Here is an 18,635-nt window from a genome sequence, read left to right as displayed (position 1 = left end):
TATTTATTCTGTGCTTTCCCTCCCTGCTGTTTCTATAGTTAACTGCTGTAAGGTATCAGACATCAGGTAGTTACTGGTATTTACTTCCATTTTGGGGTTGTTTGGTTTTCTTTGGCTTTTGTAAACCGTATTTATGTACTTTATGGAGGCTGATGAGCCACTGATGAGCCAGATGTATAAAGCATTTATTTCCTAAAGTCCAGATAGGCATAGTCCAAAGATGCATTAAAAGGAAAGCTATCCTGTGGAAGAATAAGACAAGAACCAGGGAAATCATTAGGAAAAATGCAACTACCATGATAGAAAATTCAAACTTAATATTTTTTTATAAAAATAAGTTGATTTTAAGAAAATGGATAAATAAGGAAGCATTTAAACAATAAGTTTGTGTATTCTGATTTACCACAAGAAACCGTACATTCCAAGGCAGCAACAAGCCATGACTTGGCCCAAAAGAGTTTGCTAAGCCATGCCACTTTCAAATCTCATGAAGATCACCTTAAGAAGGGTCATAACACATTCATAAAAGGACAAGTTAAAATAGGAAGTCAAGCGAACATCTTGATCACTACATAATTATCCTTTAAAGATTAACTATGACAAAGCTACTTTAAAAGTTTAGTACAGTGTCTCATAATTAGAGTTCTGAATCAAACTTTAAGATTGTGATGAGACAGGGACCCTTGAGCACTTAAGCACCTTCTTAAGGTGCAGAGAAGTACTTTGTCTGTAAATGCTTTAGCAATTCAGACTTAACACTGAATGCATCAAATCAGTCTTGGCACCGATAGTACACCCTGAAAAGCCAAATTTCCCATTCAGATACATTTTGTGGCTCTGGACCCACCATTGTGTAAAGCATTAATAAATCTGGCGTGTCTTCTCGAAGTTTTGCAGTAGAGTATAACTGACGATCCAGGTGTTATTGGGGACAGCAAGTGAAGCCGCATAATTGAGGTTTCGTATGTGTTTGTCCTTTTTTGTTTTATTTTTTTTTGCTGAAGGAATTTGTTCATAAACAATACTTCCTTTTAAGGAGCCGGTGCTGAACACATCTATACCTGTAGGGGTGAGAAATGGCTCGTACACAGAGTACTGCAGCCCAGATCCCCAATCTAAGAGTGGGAGAATCATGTGATTCCACCCTGAGAGAGCTGAAAGCATGAAGTCTTGAGATTTAATGAGCACATTTAGAGAGACTGGAGAGGGGCGAGTGGTGCAGTTAACCCTGAACTAAGCTATGTACTAGCATTTTAAAAAAAACATTCGTTTGCTGTATTACTTCTCTCCTCAGCACACCTTCATTTCAGCATTGTTTAGGATTTTAAGAGATCACCATTTAAGGTTGGCGGGGGAGGGGGTTTGTAGACACAAGAAGTCATGTGGCAACTGCAATCCAGCTAGTTTACTGAAGCCAGAATCAATGCAAATAGGTATCAGTGGAGTTTATGCCCACTATGCTAGGGCTGAATTTGGCCTAAGGAACCCAGCTTTATCTTGGAGTTGTATAAGTCAATGACCACTCAGAAGACAAATGATGTTTAATGTAGTCTGAGAGCAGTTATCAAAAATTAACAACTTTTGGTACTTTTACTTTTGGTTTTTGTAGTTTAGGGCTCTCTAGAATTTCTTCGTAATCTGCACTCATTCCATAGGACCATCGACCAACTGTTACTGCTTGATCTGTGGAGCAAGAGAGGCAAAAAAGATTACGTAAAACTCTATTTGTTATATCCAAGATTTTCACTTTGACTGGTCTTGTAGCTAAACCACTGGGCCACATTGTCTCAATCAGGATGTCCTGCCTTTTAATTCTAGCTTTGACAAACTCTCTCCATGACCTTAGGCAAGTTGTTTAACCTCTATTCTGCAAACTCAGCTCTCTCTCAAAGCATTATTAGAGTTCAGTAAATACTGTAACTTTAAAAAAAACAAACCCAAAACATGGAACACACTATATAAAGGTATATTTTCTCAGCAGGGGAATCACCAAGATTTTCAAATTAGGCCCTCTCCTATCACCACTGGAGTGGGTTAACTGTAATACTTTGTTTCCACTCCAATACCTTCCACAAAGGCCTCACTGTAATTAACGAACATTAAGCAAGCCTTGGCATTCCTAGAGGGTAGGTAAATATCATCCCCATAGTACAGATTGGGATATTAAGCCAGAACTGATCTGCCAATGGTCATGCAAGAAGTTTGTGGCACAGCTGATCTCTTGACTCTCTTTAATCATGAGAACATCTTTCCACACTTTACTCCATTCAATACCAGTTAACATACCCCTTCTAAAAACTTAGCATACTGGCATGCCATATTTCTCTTCCGTACAGCAGTTCAATTTTTGGAGGGCAGCTAGTCAGAATATACTGAAAATATTACATGGACCAGTTAGTTATCAGTACCCTATACTAATTTCAGTGCATATGTGGCAGTTCCACAGTCTAAAACAAGTAACAAACAGCTTGGCATACCCTAACTGCATCTGAATAAGAGTCACCAGGGGAAATGGTGTGTGTTTTAGTAACTGACTGTAACCCTGAGTCTTGGGAGTATGTTATCTTAATTTATCCCGCTCACAAAGAATACTTTGCATGATGCAAACTGATTACAAAATTTTCTCTTTTCATTCTTATCCACAGCATATCATTATAAATTCAGTGAATTCTAACAGCTTTGTAAGCAGCAGTGCTTGTTTTTAAATATCAGTGTTAGTTCTAACAGGTCTCCTGTGAAATTACACAGCATCTAACTGTCAGTCTTCATTATGGATGTGTTTTCCAACCATGGAGAATTCCAGTTCAGCTTCATATATATAAAATTTAGTCTCCTGAGAGAGAGCCATATTTTTCTAGATTGGGATATGCAGTGTACTTCTGCATTCAAAATGGCATTTGTCAGTTGCCATTACGAATCTCACAGAAGCTATATATTTCAAAGAGTAGGCATCTGATCACTAAATTTTTGACTCTCATATTTGTCACATCTCCTGCAGTATAGGAATTGAATGGAGTAAGCACACTGTTTAGTGTTGCTCTCCTGCCTTCTGACATACATGAATACCAATACTGCTAAATGAAAACCAAATTCAACTAAAGGTCGCCACTGATACAGTCTGTCATTCACAAGGGTTCACAGAGAACCACTGTTTGTTCACTACAAAATTCCTTCTCTCCTACTGAAACAGCTCCAATTTCCACTTGTGTGCCAGCCTGACAGAAAGTTTGTGTTCTTTCATGGTATATAAAAAATAATTACTTAAATGAAGTAACCCAAGACTATTGTCCATATGAGTCCATGTTGTAGGGGATACGACCACTTTGGTCAGAATATCTGAACAGTACCCTGCCATTAGGGCCACATATGTACCCTGCCTACATCCTCAGGACTCCCTCCTGAAGAGTCATAGTGCAGAACAACTACATAAAAGAAGAACTTGCCGCTGAGGCGCTGGACAGCAGGAGTCCAACATCAGGGCTCCAGAGCCAGAGTCCATCAACCCACAAGCATCTGATATCAGTATGGGCAATGTAGTGGCACTCACTGTCAAGGCACCAACACCAGCAGTGTCAAAGAGTGTCCAGACACCAATACCATGACACTCTGATAGGCACGGTATCTAGGAGAGTCCTGTATTCCATTGGGCCATAGGACACACTCACAGCCTCCTCTAAAATGGTCTGGGCTAGAACAGTAACTAGGAATCTAATCCTCCTGCATCATCACTGAGTAGGCTTGTTGATGAATGACCCAATGCCACTACAAGAGGAGCACTACTTGAAGTGGATAGACTTGGCTTTGGCCATCTTAAATAAGGTCCACAAGAGTGTGGGAATTGCTCAGCCTTGAAACTAAATATCCAATGGGACTAAAAATCCTAACACTATCTGATCATCCCACAAACAAATCAAAGAAAAAACAATGACCTGAAATATATCAAGGAGTTCTCATAGACTTTAAGGTCAGAAGGGACCATTATGATCATCTAGTCTGACCTCCTGCACAATGCAGGCCATACAATCTCACCCATCCACTTCTACAACAAACCCCTAACCTATGTCTGAGTTACTGAAGTCCTCAAATTGTGATTTGAAGACCTCAAGCTGCAGAGATCTTCCAGTAAGTGACCCGTGCCCCATGCTGCAGTGGAAGCCAAAAAACCTCCAGGTCTCTGCCAATCTGCCCTGGAGGAAAATTCTTCCCGAACCCAAATATGGCGATCAGTTAAACCCTGAGCATGTGGGAAAGACTCACCAGCAGCATCCAGGAAAAGAATTCTCGTGTAGTAACTCAGATCCCATCCCATCTAACATCCCATCCCAGACCACTGGCCATAATTACCTGCTAATAATTTGGCAACTGATCTTGGATTAATTGCCAAAATTAGGACTATCCTATCATACAATCCCCTCCATAAAATTATCAAGCTTAGTCTTGAAGCCAGATATGTCTTTTGCCCTCACTACTTCCCCTTGGAAGCTGTTCCAGAACTCACTCCTCTAATGGTTAGAACTTCATCTAATTTCAAGTCTAAACTTCCTAGTGAGCAGTTTATATCCATTTGTTCTTGTGTCCACATTGGTATTAAGCTTAAAATAACTCCTCTCCCTCCCTAATATTAATCCCTCGATATATTTATAAAGAGCCATCATATCCCCCTCAACCTTCTTTTGGTTAGGCTAAACAAGCCAAGCTCTTTGAGTCTCCTTTCATAAGGGCAGGTTTTCCATTTCTCAGATCATCCTAGTAGCCCGTCTCTGAACCTGTTCCAGTTTGAATTTCATCCTTCTTAAACTGGTGAGAGGCACATGTATTCTGCACACAGTATTCCAGATGAGGTCTCACCAGTGCCTTGTATAACGGTATAACACATCCTTATTTTTGCTAGAAATGCCTTGCCTGTGCATCCTAAAACCACAGTTAGCTTTTTTAACGGGCCATATTCACACTGGCAGCTCATAGTCATCCGCTGATCAACCAATACTCCGAGGTCCTTCTCCTCCTCTATTACTTCCAACTGATGTGTCCTCAATTTATAACTAAAAATCTTGTTATTAATCCCTAAATGCATTGACCTTGCCACTTTTCACTATTAAATTTCATCCTATTACCATTACTCCAGTTTACAAGGTCATCCAAGTCTTCCTGTATGATATCCTGGTCCTTGCTCTGTGTAGCAATACCCTCCCAGCTTTGTGTCATCTGCAACGTTATTAGCACATTCCCGCTTTTTGGTGTAGCCAAGGTTCAGTTAATAAAAGGTTAAATCAAGATATGGCCCCAAAACTGATCCCTGAAGGAACTCCATTAGTTAACCTCCTTCCAGCCTGACAGTTACCTTTCAGATACGACCCGCTGGAGTCTCCCCTCTAACCAGTTCCTTTATCCACCTTACAATTTTCATATGCATCCCCATCTTTTCCAATTTAACTAACTAATTCCCCATGTGGAACTTGTGTCAAATGTTATGCAATCGAGGTAAATTAAGATCCACTGGCCATTTCTCTTGTCCTAGAAAATCTTTACTTCTCAAAGAAGGAGATTCTCTCTGGTTTGCACGATCTACCTTTTGCTAAACCAATGTTGTATTTTGTCCCAATTACATGACCCAATGTCTATTAATACGTCTCGCTTTCAAATTTTTTCCAAGACCTTTACATATTACAGATGTCAAACTAAAAGGCCTATACTTTGACTCGGATTACATTTTGTCCTTTCTTAAAATAGGAACTATGTTAGCAATTTCCAGTCGACCGGTACAACCTGAGTTTACTGGCATTTCATAGAAAACATTCGTTTGCTAATGACGGCTTGCAACTTCATGTGCCAGTTCCTTTAGTATTCTGGATGAGCATTTCGGGGCCCTCCGATTTATGTCCATTAAGCTGTTCAAGTTTGGCTTCATCCCATCGGATGGGCATAATATCTCTTCCATATCCTCATTCCCATTTGTCATCCTACCATTATCCCTAAGCTCCTTCATTTAGCCTTATAAAGACCGAGGGCCAAAGTATTTATTTAGATATTGGCCATGCCTAGATAATCCTTACCTCCATTCCATCCTCAGTGTTTAGCCGGGTCCCACTTCTTCTTTGTTTTCTTTTTATTATATGGCTATAGAACCTTTTACTATTGGTTTTTAATTAAACCTTTGCAAGGGTCCAAACTCTACATGGACTTTTAGCCTTTCTCACTTCGTTCTGACCTCAATAGATAGCTTTCCTTGCTAATCCTGCCCATCTTTCCTACTCCTTGTAGGCTTTCCGGCTTTCTTAATTCAACCATCTCTGAGATGCTTGCTCATCCAGCTTGGTCTTACAAACTCACACTCTGAGTTTTTTCTCCTTTTCTTGGGATGACCGGGCTTCTGGAAAGTTTCTGCAGCTTTGACCTTGAGTAATGTCAAGCCTTCCTCCGCCTTTAGATCCCCATAAGTTCTTCAATCCAATCCACTCTCTAACTAAGTTCCTTAATTCTTTAAAGTTAGCCCTTTTGAAATCAAAAACCCTAGTCACAGATCTATTTTTGTTTTCCTTCCATCTGTTTGAACTGAATTAGCTCTATGATCACTCTTGAACCAAGGTTGTCCCCTACATCATTTCTTCTATGAAGTCCTCACTAAACTCACCAAACCAAATCTTAAAATGGCACATCCCTTCTTGGTTGGTTCTTCACGTACTTGGTGGAGAAATCCATTTCTAGCTATTTTCCCACTCCAGAAAAATCTGAGCCCTATTTCTTGTTCTAGCACGTGTTCCTCCAGTCTATGGGCGTGGCTAACACTGGCACTTTTAACAGCGCTCTGCAACTTTCGTGCTCCAGGGTGCTGAAAAACAACACCCCCCCTGAAGCGCTGCAAGATGCAGCGCTGTAAGTGTCAGGGTAATCAGACGGGCAGCTGCACTCTACACCCTTGCTCCCCAGCGCTGCACTCTTACACCCATAAGGGATTTTTTGGGTTTACAAAGCAGCGCTGGAGAGCTCTCTCCCAGCGCCGCTGGATTGCGGCTTGACTACACTCACACTTCAACGCTGTTCTGGGGCAGCGCTGTGAAATTTCTAACGTAGCCATACCCTATTATCTGGGAAGTTAAGCTCCCATGATCACACAATTCCCATTAGTGTTTTACTTCATTAAAAACATTTAAAGAGGTCTCTATTCATTCCAAATTCAGATCCCGGCGGTCTGTAGCCACCTCCAGGCACTATCTCAGGGAGTCTAGTAGCTTCTTCCCCAATGTGATTTTTGCCCAGACAGTGTCTTATCCATTCCATCACTTTTTAGTTCGTTACAGTTAACCTCATTGTTGACATACAATGCTACTCCACCCACCTGTTGTCCTTTATTTCTGTCTTTCCTAAACACACATAGCCTTCAATAACCTGTTACTCCAGTCATCACTTACTATTCAACCATGTTTTTGTTAACCTTATAATAGTTCCGGTTTCACCTTCCTGCACCAGTTAGCTCTAGTTCCTCCTTTTGTTACCCTAGGCTCCTCATTAGTGTACAGACATCTTAATTTTGCGTTTGGCTTCAACTGACATCTTTACCCGGTTAGGCAGAGACATTCTTACCACCAGTATCACCCATTAGACTGGTAATCTACACTACCCTTCCTCCTTATGTCCATTCTTCTGCCCCGGCTGTATCCTCTCTTACTTGTTTTCTTTCCTGTCAATGTTGTTGAATTCCGGCTTGTTGAGATTACTCTGGACATCTCCCAACACATCTCCCCCAAATTCCTAGTTTAAGCCTCTCTTTAATCAGTTGTGCCAGCCTCCATCCAGAGCCTATTTCAACCTCCTTGACTCAGTGAAGTCCATCCGAGAGAACCAGGTCCTCTGTCCATGAATGCTTCCAGTGCCTAAATACCAAAGCCCTCTTATCAGCACCACTGCCTGAGCCATCTTTGTTGATCGCCATAATCTGTCACACCTTTGTTGCCCTTTTCTGGAACAGGCCAAATCCCACTGAAGATCACCTCAGCCCCTCGATTTCCTAAGCGTCTTCCCCAGTCTGGCAAGCCTCCCCTTGATATGGTCCAAGCGAGGAATCTAGCTGTATTCCTTTCGTTCCCACTGAAGACCAATCAACGGATTATATTCCCGCCTCCGTTGGATCCTTTTCAGCCCTCGGTCCACATTCCTGTATCTTTAGCACCCGGCAGACAGCACATCTTCTGTTCTCCAGATCAGCTTTAGTTACAGGCCTGTCTATTCTTCTCAGTAAGGAGTCTCCAATCACGTAGACCTGCCTTTTCTTCGTGACAGTGTGAATCTCTGGTCTATCCCCTGCTCCCACTGGCTGCAAGTCCTTTCGATTCCTATTTGCCCTTGCAATCCTCCACAACCCATCCCGTATCCTCCTGGGGCTCATATTTGGTATTGTCTCTATTGACTCTTCCCCTCTTCCTGTAGGGCTAGCTGCTCTTCTCTTTTTCCTCGCCCTCTCTCCTTCAGCGAGCACCTGCTGTGCCCCTTCTTCATTTTCCAACTCCGTAAACCTGTTCCTGAGCTCTATTTCTCCTTCACTGGCCCATTTTTTCCTCTGCCTGTTTCTCTTAGTCACATGCTTCCATCGTCCACTTTCCTCACTCAGCAGTTTCCCCTCAGAATTCTTTGGTCCTGCTTCCATCTGCAAGTCTGAGCCTGTCCCTTCAGTCTCCTCATGTCTTTGCTCCATCATCTGCTCGAGCCCCCTTCTAAACTCAACCAGAGTTTCCACCTGCATCTCCAGTTCTTGGATCTTTTCTTCCATCAGCTCTATCAGGCGGCACTTCATGCAGACAAAACTTTTTTCAGGTAGCCTCTCCAGGATCATGTACATACCGCAGCTTCCACATCCAGTCATCCTCATTGTGTCTTTCACTGCTACCTCTCTATCTGTCATAGACTTCCCACCTAAAACCTGTTAGTCCAAGAAACACAAACCAAAACAACCCTCCCCCCGCAACAGGCACCAGAACACTGGTAGACCACCACTCACTCCCTTCACTGACCTGTCAGTTCCTCTGCCTAGGTCTCTACATCTCCCCCGCAACCTCCCCCTGTAAACTCCCACTGAAATTCCCCTGCTTACAGCTCTGTTTGCTGGCTGCTGTGCCGCTGCAGCTATCTGTGCCGCTGCCTGACTGGCTGGCTGCCTTTATAGGACCCCTAAGCAGGAAAGCCCCACTCCTAAACAGGGCTCAGCTTCTCTCCCAGCACGCTGCCCCTACCAGCCTCCACACATACAAACTGCAAAATACAATACACAAAATACAAGAACCTGCTCCTCCAACAGAAGTCCCACTGAAACTCCCCTGTTCACAGCTCTGTTTGCTGGCTGCTGTGCCGCTGCAGCTGTCTATTCACTACTTACGGTGATCAAAAGGAACAGCATAGCAATCACAACTGCAACCTAATAGACCCTGTCGTGGGGTAGAGAAGCACACAAGGGCATGGACATGGGGTACAGATAGTCCCAATATACACAGCTATTCAGAAGTTTCGAGCTGCACTCCCAAGTCATGTGCATCTCTCACAGTGGGGTTCCAGGCAGGTAAGCTTTCAGTAGCACTCATTAGATTCTGTTTGCCCTAGAAGATCTCACACTCAGGCCTTGTTTACACTACACAGTTTTCTCGGTAAAAGTTATGCTGCTTTAATTAAAGTGCTCTACTTAAAACCACTGTTGCATGTCTATGCTAGCTCCTTGTGTCGGCAGAGCGCATCCACACTAGCAGTTCTTGCATCGACACAGAGCAATGCACTGTGGTAGTATCCCACTGTGCAACTGGCAGCAGGGTGCTTTGGGAAGGGTTTGCAATGCCTCATGGGGCAGGTACAGCATCACATGCTGCAGATTTCTTAATCCCACCATTCCAGGAGCATCCTAGTAGATTGTTAGCTGCTTTTTCAACTGAAGGGTGTGGGGGGAAGGAGAGGAGAGTGGTGTGTCTGGGGCACGGGAGAAAGCAGGCTACTGACCTATCTGAGGCAGTGTGTGTGGGGTGGGAGAGACCCCTCCCCACATCAGCCCTCAGCTCTGCTCAGCACAGCAGTCTCTCCTGAAGCAGTCTGCTCTGCTTGCCTGCCTGCCCATGGTTCTGTGATTCCCTTCAAGTTTTCCCACAGCCTCCTCAGCTGCTGGGAGCAGTATCCTGAGCCTGCTGAAGAATGTCAAAGCAGCACAGCAGTCCCGCCCTGAACACACATCCCTCCCTGCAGCAGCAGTCCGCTAGAGCAGGGCAGAACAGGAGCATTCCACGTTAATGATTTGCTCTCTGTTCCCCAAAGGGAGCAGCAGGCTCAGCTGTCCAATACTTCCCCAGAGCTTTGAAAGGGGAGGGATGCATGCCTGCAGGGCAGCAGAGATCAAAACAGTGAGCAAAACAGTCATAGCAGGCATTGTGGGATACTGGTGGAAGCCAGTTCTGTAGTCAAAACAAACGGCAGTGTCTACACTGATGCTTTGTCGCTTTAACTTTGCCACAAAAGGCTTTATGCCTCTCACTGAGGTGGTTTTGTTTTGCCACCAAAAGTAGCTTTGTACTGGGTACACCTCCCCTATTTGGTTGGCAAAAGGCAGCTTTTGCGGACAAAACTTTATAGTGTAGACAAGGCCTTATCTGTGCCTCCATATCCTGTTTACTTCTGTGTAATTATTTCCTGTGAAAGCTAGGACTGCCTCAACCCATTCCAGGTTGGGCCATTCTTTAATTGAGAACTGGGCAGTTTCAATGTTTTAGTTTTCAGTGGGTTGGAATCAGATTCTTGAAAAATTAACTCCATTCCACGGAGGTCTGCTGTGTGACATTGGTTTGGTTTGAGCCTTGGAATCAAACATTTCAGATCTCCCCAACATTAAAGAAACATCTCTTTTGTTTTACAGTACCAGAAGTGGCTTTTGTTTAAACTACATCTAACAAAAATCTGTACTGTCTGCTAACCTTTGGAAAAATTTAAAGAACAAATTATCACAAGTACCACTAGTGCCCCATCTACACTACAAATCTTTGACAATCATACACCAGTTAAAAAACCCCAACAAATCCTATTTGGCAAAAATATGCTTCAAGAACTAGAACACTACAGCCATTCATGTACACCTGATGCCAGCATAGAGGTACTCCCTGCACACTGAGAATAACTGACATAACATTTATATGATCAAGAGATATATAATTTAGTAGTGATGGATGAAGAATGTGTGAGACCCTGGTGAAGGAAACTGGATCTGATGATTGAAATCTGACAGCATCTTAGAGCCAATGGCACTAGAGGCTTTTGGAGGGGGAAGTGGAAATAATGGATGTGTGCAACTCAAAATTACTGAGTCACTATAACAACATACAATCCCTCTCCTGTGATTTCACCTTCCTGTAGTCTCTATTACAGATATGCAGAAAACAAAGCAGTAGCATAAGAGCTATTAGAAATAAGGAATACCTGGACTCCATTCTCTGCATGATCATTAAACCATATCTCCCAGATGCAGACAATTTTATAATAAAACACTGCTCGGTAAGGGGAGAAAGAAAAGTAAATGAAAATAAAACCTAATGATGAATTTTCAGAGTTATCGGTAGGCAATGTAAGGGTATTTTTCAACTAATTTTTTCCAGATATTTGAACAAACACTAACTTTGGCAGATTTTGGAGGGCTTAGAAGGGCCAACCAACAACCTTTAACACAGAACTAAAACAGTTAGCCAGAGACCGGTAAAGTGTCTTCCCCCGACCACTACCAGCAGCAACTGAGGAGCAACACCACAGCAAGCTGTCCATTCCTCCAACCTCAGCTATTGGATTTATACCAGACTGTACCCCTAGATCCTGCTCGGGGGGGGCCCTATCTTTCATATCAGCCTGAACTATAAACCTCTCCCTTAGAGGAGCCTTTTCTTCCTACTGAGAAGTCTATAGGACCCACTATTTCCCCTTCATCAGATCCTCTCTTTCCTGCCTGCTGTAGGGCAGGGAGGATCCCTAGTCTCCATTTTTGGGTTTATCCTCTTCCTCAAAATAGCTCCAGTACCTGACTGCCACTCAAAGCTTTCCCACTCTGAAACTGACTTTTTCAGTTTCACTGCTACCCACAGGAAAACGATTATTTTGTCAGTTTCACCCGGCAGCCCCTAGAGAAAGTAGAGGCATTGGTGCACTTTGTCTCAGGAAGACAGCATTCTATTGGTTCACATTCATTTTATATCTGGAACACTATTTTCATGTGTGTTAAGGGCTAGAAACATTTGCAACAAAAGCTGTCAATTTCTGCAGTTTACTTTAACCACCTACACTCCCCATTCCTCCCAAACAGTTTCATATTTGCTACTAGGTGAGTGTATTTTTCAAGCCCTCTTTAAAGGTCTCATCATTACAACAGAATAATGTGTTGTTATATTTTAAAACTTTGACATGCAAGCTATATTCCTTTGGATCTCACCTGAGTTCTGGTTTTCTGGACAATCTTTTTTAAAGTGTTCCACAGATCCACAAAGTCTGCAGCAGCCTCCTGTTAAGAAAGCAACATCCAAAGCTATTTCTTAACAACTGGAAATATTTGCTTTAGCATTATGCATATTTTAATCACTTGTCAACGTGTTATAAAAACTGATCTTCACTTTAAACAAGAAAATTTAGAAGTTAAACAAATTATAGATTTATATCTATAAATAAAATATCTTTCCAAAGGTATAGCATAAATAAAGATAAAAATTCCCTCTAGAGACTAACTCAGAGGCCTTTCATAGACTAAAATTCAAGTTAACTTGAGAGCACGTGGTCCAGTGTATAGGAGACTTGCTTTGTGAGCATGGACTAGTAATTGGACCTCTGGGCCTCAGTTTCCCCTCTATAAAATAATTATACTTACTCTCCTTTGTAAAGCACTCATATCTATGGATGCCGAATGATACATACAAATCCAGTATTAATGTTACTGCAAAGAGTCATTTGAATTATATTCTCCTAGAAATATTGAGGGGTAGCTATTAGAAATTCTCACATTGTTTTCTCAGGAACAAATTCTGTTCCAATATTCCAGCATGCATCAACTACTTCTGAAGTTGCATGTGGATGTCTGAGGACAAAATCCGGCCTTTAAAGGAGCAACATATACTTGCGATCTAGTCAATTCAAAAAAAGTTAAACGCAAGTCCTCTTACTAACCTGAGATTTTAGTCACTTTTATATTTTTGCCAAGTTACTGTGTGAAAGATCCACAAACTAGTTGATTATACTGCGAAATGAAAGTTAAAAATACAAAAAGGGATTATCAAATTTAAAAAAAAACTATTTTAATCTCTTTCTTACGTTAAACAACTTCAGACAGGAATGTGATTTAAGTTGAGGTTGTCCCTTTTCTAGAATAAAGGCTTCACTAAGAGCATGCTGCAATAACCAGGATGCCGAGGCACTGCATGTTTCAGATCAACATATGATGTCACAGGCCAAATTAATTACAATCCAAAAGCACAAGTTAAAGGTAGTGTCTGCATTTACTTTGATTTCCTTATTCTTTTGCAGCATCATCACATACACCTCTACCTCGATATAACGCTGTCCTCAGGAGCCAAAAAATCTTACCGCATTATTAGTGAAACCGTGTTATATCAAACTTGATTTGATCCGCTGGAGCGCACAGCCCCGTTCCCCTCCGGAGCGCTGCTTTACCGCATTATATCCGAATTCATGTTATATCAAGTGGCGTTATATCGGGGTAGAGGTGTATTTAAACATAGAATTTCAGTGCAGTAATAACTTTTGCTTGGCTAACAGCCATGGAATACCTGACGAGACCCATGTATCCAACATATAATGGGAGGAGAGAACAGCTCATTTAGCTTTTAAAATGTCTCTCTAGTCAAAAGAGCCTGTACACTTCCTCCCCACAGGTTTAGAGTATCCCCCTTTCTCCAGGTGTATATTTCAATGCATTGTGTGCATAAATACAAAGGGTCTTTTCCCTTGCAGAATCATTGAGAACACCCCCTTTTTGAATTTCAAATTAAATTTAGCTCCCATGCTCTTCTACTCATCCTGCTGACGCTGTTGCTTGAGGCAATCACTAGCTAATGAAGATATACACTAGACACTCTACAGTTGCCACATACTTTTTCTACACAAAGTACATAGTCCACCTCTTACAAGAGCTCTGTTCACTACGCTCTCTCGTACCTGGCAGCTGCCACCTTGTTCTGTGCTACATTTAATCACTATTATAAGAGGGCAAATGTTTGGTTTACAGCAATAATTATACTCACCTTCAGCATATAGTCCTTTAGGATTATCTGGACATGACCTTGACAGATGCCCCATCTCGCCACAAATAAAACATTTTGCATATGGAAATTCCCCTGTAAGATTCCAATTGTTCTTCTATTAAGATGCATGTTAAACCTTCACACCAAAGTTACAGATAATATCACAGTGTTTTTACAGCAAATAAATCAATATTGCAGTAATGTGGAACCACTTTAACAGGTAATATATGTCCTCAAAACTGTTGAACTTTGTGACTAAAAATGAAACTTTCTCAGTGATCAGAAAACCCTTACAAAGCTCTTCCTTTAGGAGAGGAACGTAGATGTTAAAAAACATACCAAGAGCTGGATCTACTTTTGCTCTACACTTGGTGATTTCATGTTCTGTAGATCCACATCGATAACAGATTCCAGTACCCATATCCTGACTTTCAAGGGCAGCTGGGCAGTCAGCAATTCCATGGCCAGGCTTCCTACAGTGGAAACATACCTTCGAAAATAAAATGTGGATTACTAAACTGACTATGGAAACTCATTACATGTTTTGCTGTGTATTTTTACAGCCAGGAATATTTTAAAAGGATACACTTAGTGCTAATACTACACAATCAGCATTTACCCCCAACAGAATTTTATTTTCTTTAAACTACATTTCAAAATAAAATTAAAGTTACCTGAAATCTAGGTGTCATAGACACACATTTAGGGTAAGAGAACACCTGCAAGGTTTAGTTTTAGACTTTGGAATTAAGATACGTTTTGGTCCTTACATCTTTAAAATAAGGTCATATCAATGCCCAATAAGACATACAATTATCTCAAGGTCTAAGATTCAATAACTGGCACTGAAAGCAAGACCACAAAATTCCAGTCTAATAAGCACTTTATGAATCTTAGACAGTCAGCCTAAAGGGGAAAATTCCTAGAATATATTGGGGATAAATCCAATTTGTCTAGCAAACCACAAAATAGTTGTCACAGACCCGCACCCACAACCGATGAGATGATCAAGCTCCAATATTATAGGTATTGTTCACCCATCTATAAGATTGTACAAAGGTGTATGCAGGAATTTCATATTGGGCATTCATTGATCAACAGCTGATCATTACAGAAGGAGTGCATCCTCCTTCAAAATGTAAGTTTGGTACATTTTGTGGATTCCAAACAGGCGAGCCATTTAACATTAGTTACACTGAAATTCTGCAAGCTTTAAGACTTTTCTACAAATGTTTGCAATTTGTTGAAAAAAAGAGTGCTCTTTACCTATATTACTTTAAGCTTAATCATAGAACACACTTACGAACAAAAACTTGAAGAGAAAGGGCAGAACAGGACAGAGATCTTACCATGGTGTTTTTCTTCATCTCTTGTCTCTTCAATCTTCTTCCCTCCCGACGCCTGTCTTTCTTCAAGGCTGTTGCTACTTCCTCCCTCACCTCATTGCTGTCTGCTGCTCTCACCTTTCCATTATGCATAACCTGTGAGCTCTGTTTTAAGTATTCCATGAATCCATTCACATCTTCATTCAAATAGTCCTTTTTCTTTTTATTCTTCTTCTTCACTTGATCATTCTTTAAAGAAAGTGGATTTGAATAATTTTGCTGTTTATTCCTCACTGTTCCACTGGTGGATCCATTTTTCATATCTTCCCATGGTGTAGCGTCCAGAGGCTTTTTGCTATGAGTGGTACTTGTACGGGCCCACCTGGTCATGATTTCTTCTGAATATTTTACAAGCCTTTAAAGCAAATACTGAAGGTCACACTTGTTCTTTTGGGCAGGGTACATGACTTTTTATCAGTTTGCACAAAATTTAGCATGATAGGACTAAATTTAAATTTAAGGTAGAGGACTCTGAGACCTACTACTTTGCAAAAGATTATTAATAAATAAAACCATGTAAAATCACCCCATAAGGCACCAACCAAAGAAAAACAAAACTCTACATTTGTACCACAGCTTGAGAAGTCTCTTTGCTCAAGCATTGGGGACCACCAGGTTACTGCCCTGGTGGGTGGGTGAAGCTAAACTGTCACAGTTTTGCATAATCTATACTTTTGTTTCTGCCAACTTTGGGCCAGACTGCATGCTTAAAAATTGGACCTAGCTATGTTGCTCACGGCTGTGATAAATGTTGCACCTTTAGTGACACAATTAGGTCGGCCTAACTGCTGGTGTAAATATGGCTGGACCAACAGCATGGTCTTCTGTGCACCTAGCTCTCACCCGTGGAAGAGGTGGATTAACTACAGCAACAGGAGAACCCCTCCTGTTAACACAGGAGCTGTCTAAGCTACTGCAGCATAGCCCCAGGGCTGTGGCTGTGCCGCTGCAGTATAGCCCAGGCCTACAGTACCAGGTTTACAGGGTGCTGATCCCACACTCAGAAGGGACCTCAGCACCTGGACCGTGGTTCCACTCCCGACTCCACCCACGCTTCACAGCACTGGCCCCACTCAGCCTCTCCTCCTCATGGCCCCACTTGCTGCTCACTCCTCTCCACCCCTCCCACTCGATGCAAGCAGTGGGAAAACACCAAGCAGGGGTAGTGCTCACAAAAGATTAATCTGATCCTTCTGGCCTAAGGCACTAGTGTAGGGCTCCCAGCAGACCCCTCCCCAGGTACCAGGCTCTGCTGCCTTCCCCAGCTTGGGGACTGAACTCCAGACATAGGGCAGCTCATCAGGGGGCAGGGGTGTGGCACTGCTAATCTGGCCCACCAAGTCCTGCACATCCCCCAGGGAGCAGCATGAGGTGCTGGAGCCACTCTCATTGTCGGGGCAAGGGTGTGTGGAAGCGACCTCAGCATGAAGATCCTCAGTGCCCCCACCCCGCACCTTAGGCATTAGCCAGTCCTACCCCTTGCACTGCAGGGATTCAGAGCCCAGCAGGCCTAAGGTAGTCACAGAGCCCAGCATTTAGGGCCTGATCCCAGTCCAGGTTTCAGTAGCCGAGCTCAGCGCAGCCCTGGATGCCCTTGGTGGGGAGCGGAAGGAGCAAGGCAAGCCACAGCCACCATGGGCCCAGCACCTCACCAACACACAGCCTCAGTATGGAGTGGCCTCTTGTGATTTCACAGCTGTGCAGAGGGATTTGACCACACAGAACAGGAGAGTCCAGGGAACCGAAGCCCACAAGAGTCACTCACCACTGGTGCAGCATGGAGCCCTCAGGGCTGGGTGACCATATTTTCCAAAGGGAAAATGGAACACTGTGTGGGGCTTGCCCAAGCCCCACCAAGGCCTCTACTGTTGGCCTGAGCCTCCCTCCCTGCGTGGTGGGCAGGCAGAGCTCAGGCAAGCAGTGAAGCACGTACTAGACAGGGTGTCAGGACCAGGCCTCCAGTGCAGTAGACACACACAGGCAGGGAGGGAGAGAGTGACAGGGTCCAACCACACTGGAAAGACTTCCCAATATTCTGCTCTGCACTTCCCGTCACTCACCAGACGCAGAGCTGTGCTGGTCGTGGGTGGGGCTGGGGACTGTTTTAACCTAGATGGAGCAATTCAAGGGGTCTGCAGTCACCAGTCTCCACCCTGCAGGGGTGCCAAGCTCATCAGCACCTGGCAGTGCACCCCAAGCTTGGTGCTCCTGGCAGGGCTCAGTGTGGGATTCCCTTGTCCTACAGTCAGACGGTTTGACATTGCCTAGTTGGACAAGGGGGATAAGGCGTATTGGCTAGCATGGCTGTGAGCCACCTTGGGCAGCTGTAATGGGGAGTAGGGGAAGCACCAGCCCCACTGGCCCCTCTTGTTCATATCCCTCGGCTTCATGTGGTGCAGGCTACCCTTTAGGACTCAGCTCTGTCTGTGAATATTATGAATGATTAAAGCAGAGAGAGAGCAATCCAGCATGTAAAAGGAAATGTTTACTAACCTCAGTAGATAGCACTATTGAGATTTACACACTAAACGGATTACTGAAAACCTTTTGGAAAAAACAGGAATTTTTTTCACTAACAATATTAAAATAAAATAACACTTGCAGTTGCTCTTTGTGTTCAAATACAAGTTACCCTCTATGCGTGTGTACACACATACTCATCCTGAGATTCTCTTAGACGAGGTTTTACCCCCTTCTCCATATCTGCTGGGGGTGAGATGGGTCAAAACTTTATTGTTAGGGACCTACCAAATTCACATTCCATTTGGTCAATTTCATAGTCACAGGATTTAAAAAACAGTGAATGTCATAATTTCAGCTATTTAAATCTGAAATTTCATGTTATAATTGTAGGAATCCTAACTCAAAAAGGAATTGTGGGGGGGTTGCAAGATTATTGGAGTGTGTGTGCCGTACTGTGTACCTTACTTGGAGGTGCAGAACGGCTGGGCCCAGCTCTGCGCGAGGTGGGGTGGGAGAAGGCGCAGAGGGGCTCGGC

The 18,635-nt window shown here is 43.0% G+C and overlaps 1 protein-coding gene across 2 annotated transcripts; it reads right to left on the bottom strand.

The window, feature by feature from the left end:
- Positions 1-1,523: 1,523 nt before the first annotated feature.
- On the bottom strand, positions 1,524-18,058 carry ZCCHC9 (zinc finger CCHC-type containing 9). 2 transcript variants are annotated; one of them, XM_075067042.1, is made up of 6 exons: positions 18,042-18,058; positions 15,602-15,992; positions 14,592-14,742; positions 14,253-14,345; positions 12,434-12,502; positions 1,524-1,683 (listed from the first exon to the last, which is right to left on the bottom strand). In XM_075067042.1, the coding sequence occupies exons 2-6, from the start codon at positions 15,965-15,967 to the stop codon at positions 1,565-1,567; spliced, it is 798 nt and encodes a 265-aa protein (XP_074923143.1). In that variant the 5' UTR covers positions 15,968-15,992; positions 18,042-18,058; the 3' UTR covers positions 1,524-1,564. The 2 variants fall into 2 exon arrangements, with proteins under 2 accessions (XP_074923143.1, XP_074923145.1); XM_075067044.1 differs by lacking the exon at positions 14,253-14,345.
- Positions 18,059-18,635: the final 577 nt, after the last annotated feature.

Source organism: Chelonoidis abingdonii, chromosome 6, assembly GCF_003597395.2.
Source record: "Chelonoidis abingdonii isolate Lonesome George chromosome 6, CheloAbing_2.0, whole genome shotgun sequence".
NCBI lineage: Eukaryota > Metazoa > Chordata > Testudines > Testudinidae > Chelonoidis > Chelonoidis abingdonii.
This window is presented reverse-complemented; position numbering and strand designations above follow the sequence as displayed.

Coding starts and splice junctions, on each gene's coding strand:
- ZCCHC9 (XM_075067042.1), bottom strand. CDS start 15,967: ATGACCAGGTGGGCCCGTACAAGTACCACTCATAGCAAAAAGCCTCTG. Junction 14,743..15,601: donor AGATGAAGAAAAACACCATG/GTAAGATCTCTG, acceptor TTATTTTCGAAG/GTATGTTTCCACTGTAGGAA. Junction 1,684..12,433: donor TCCAGAAAACCAGAACTCAG/GTGAGATCCAAA, acceptor CTTGCTCCACAG/ATCAAGCAGTAACAGTTGGT.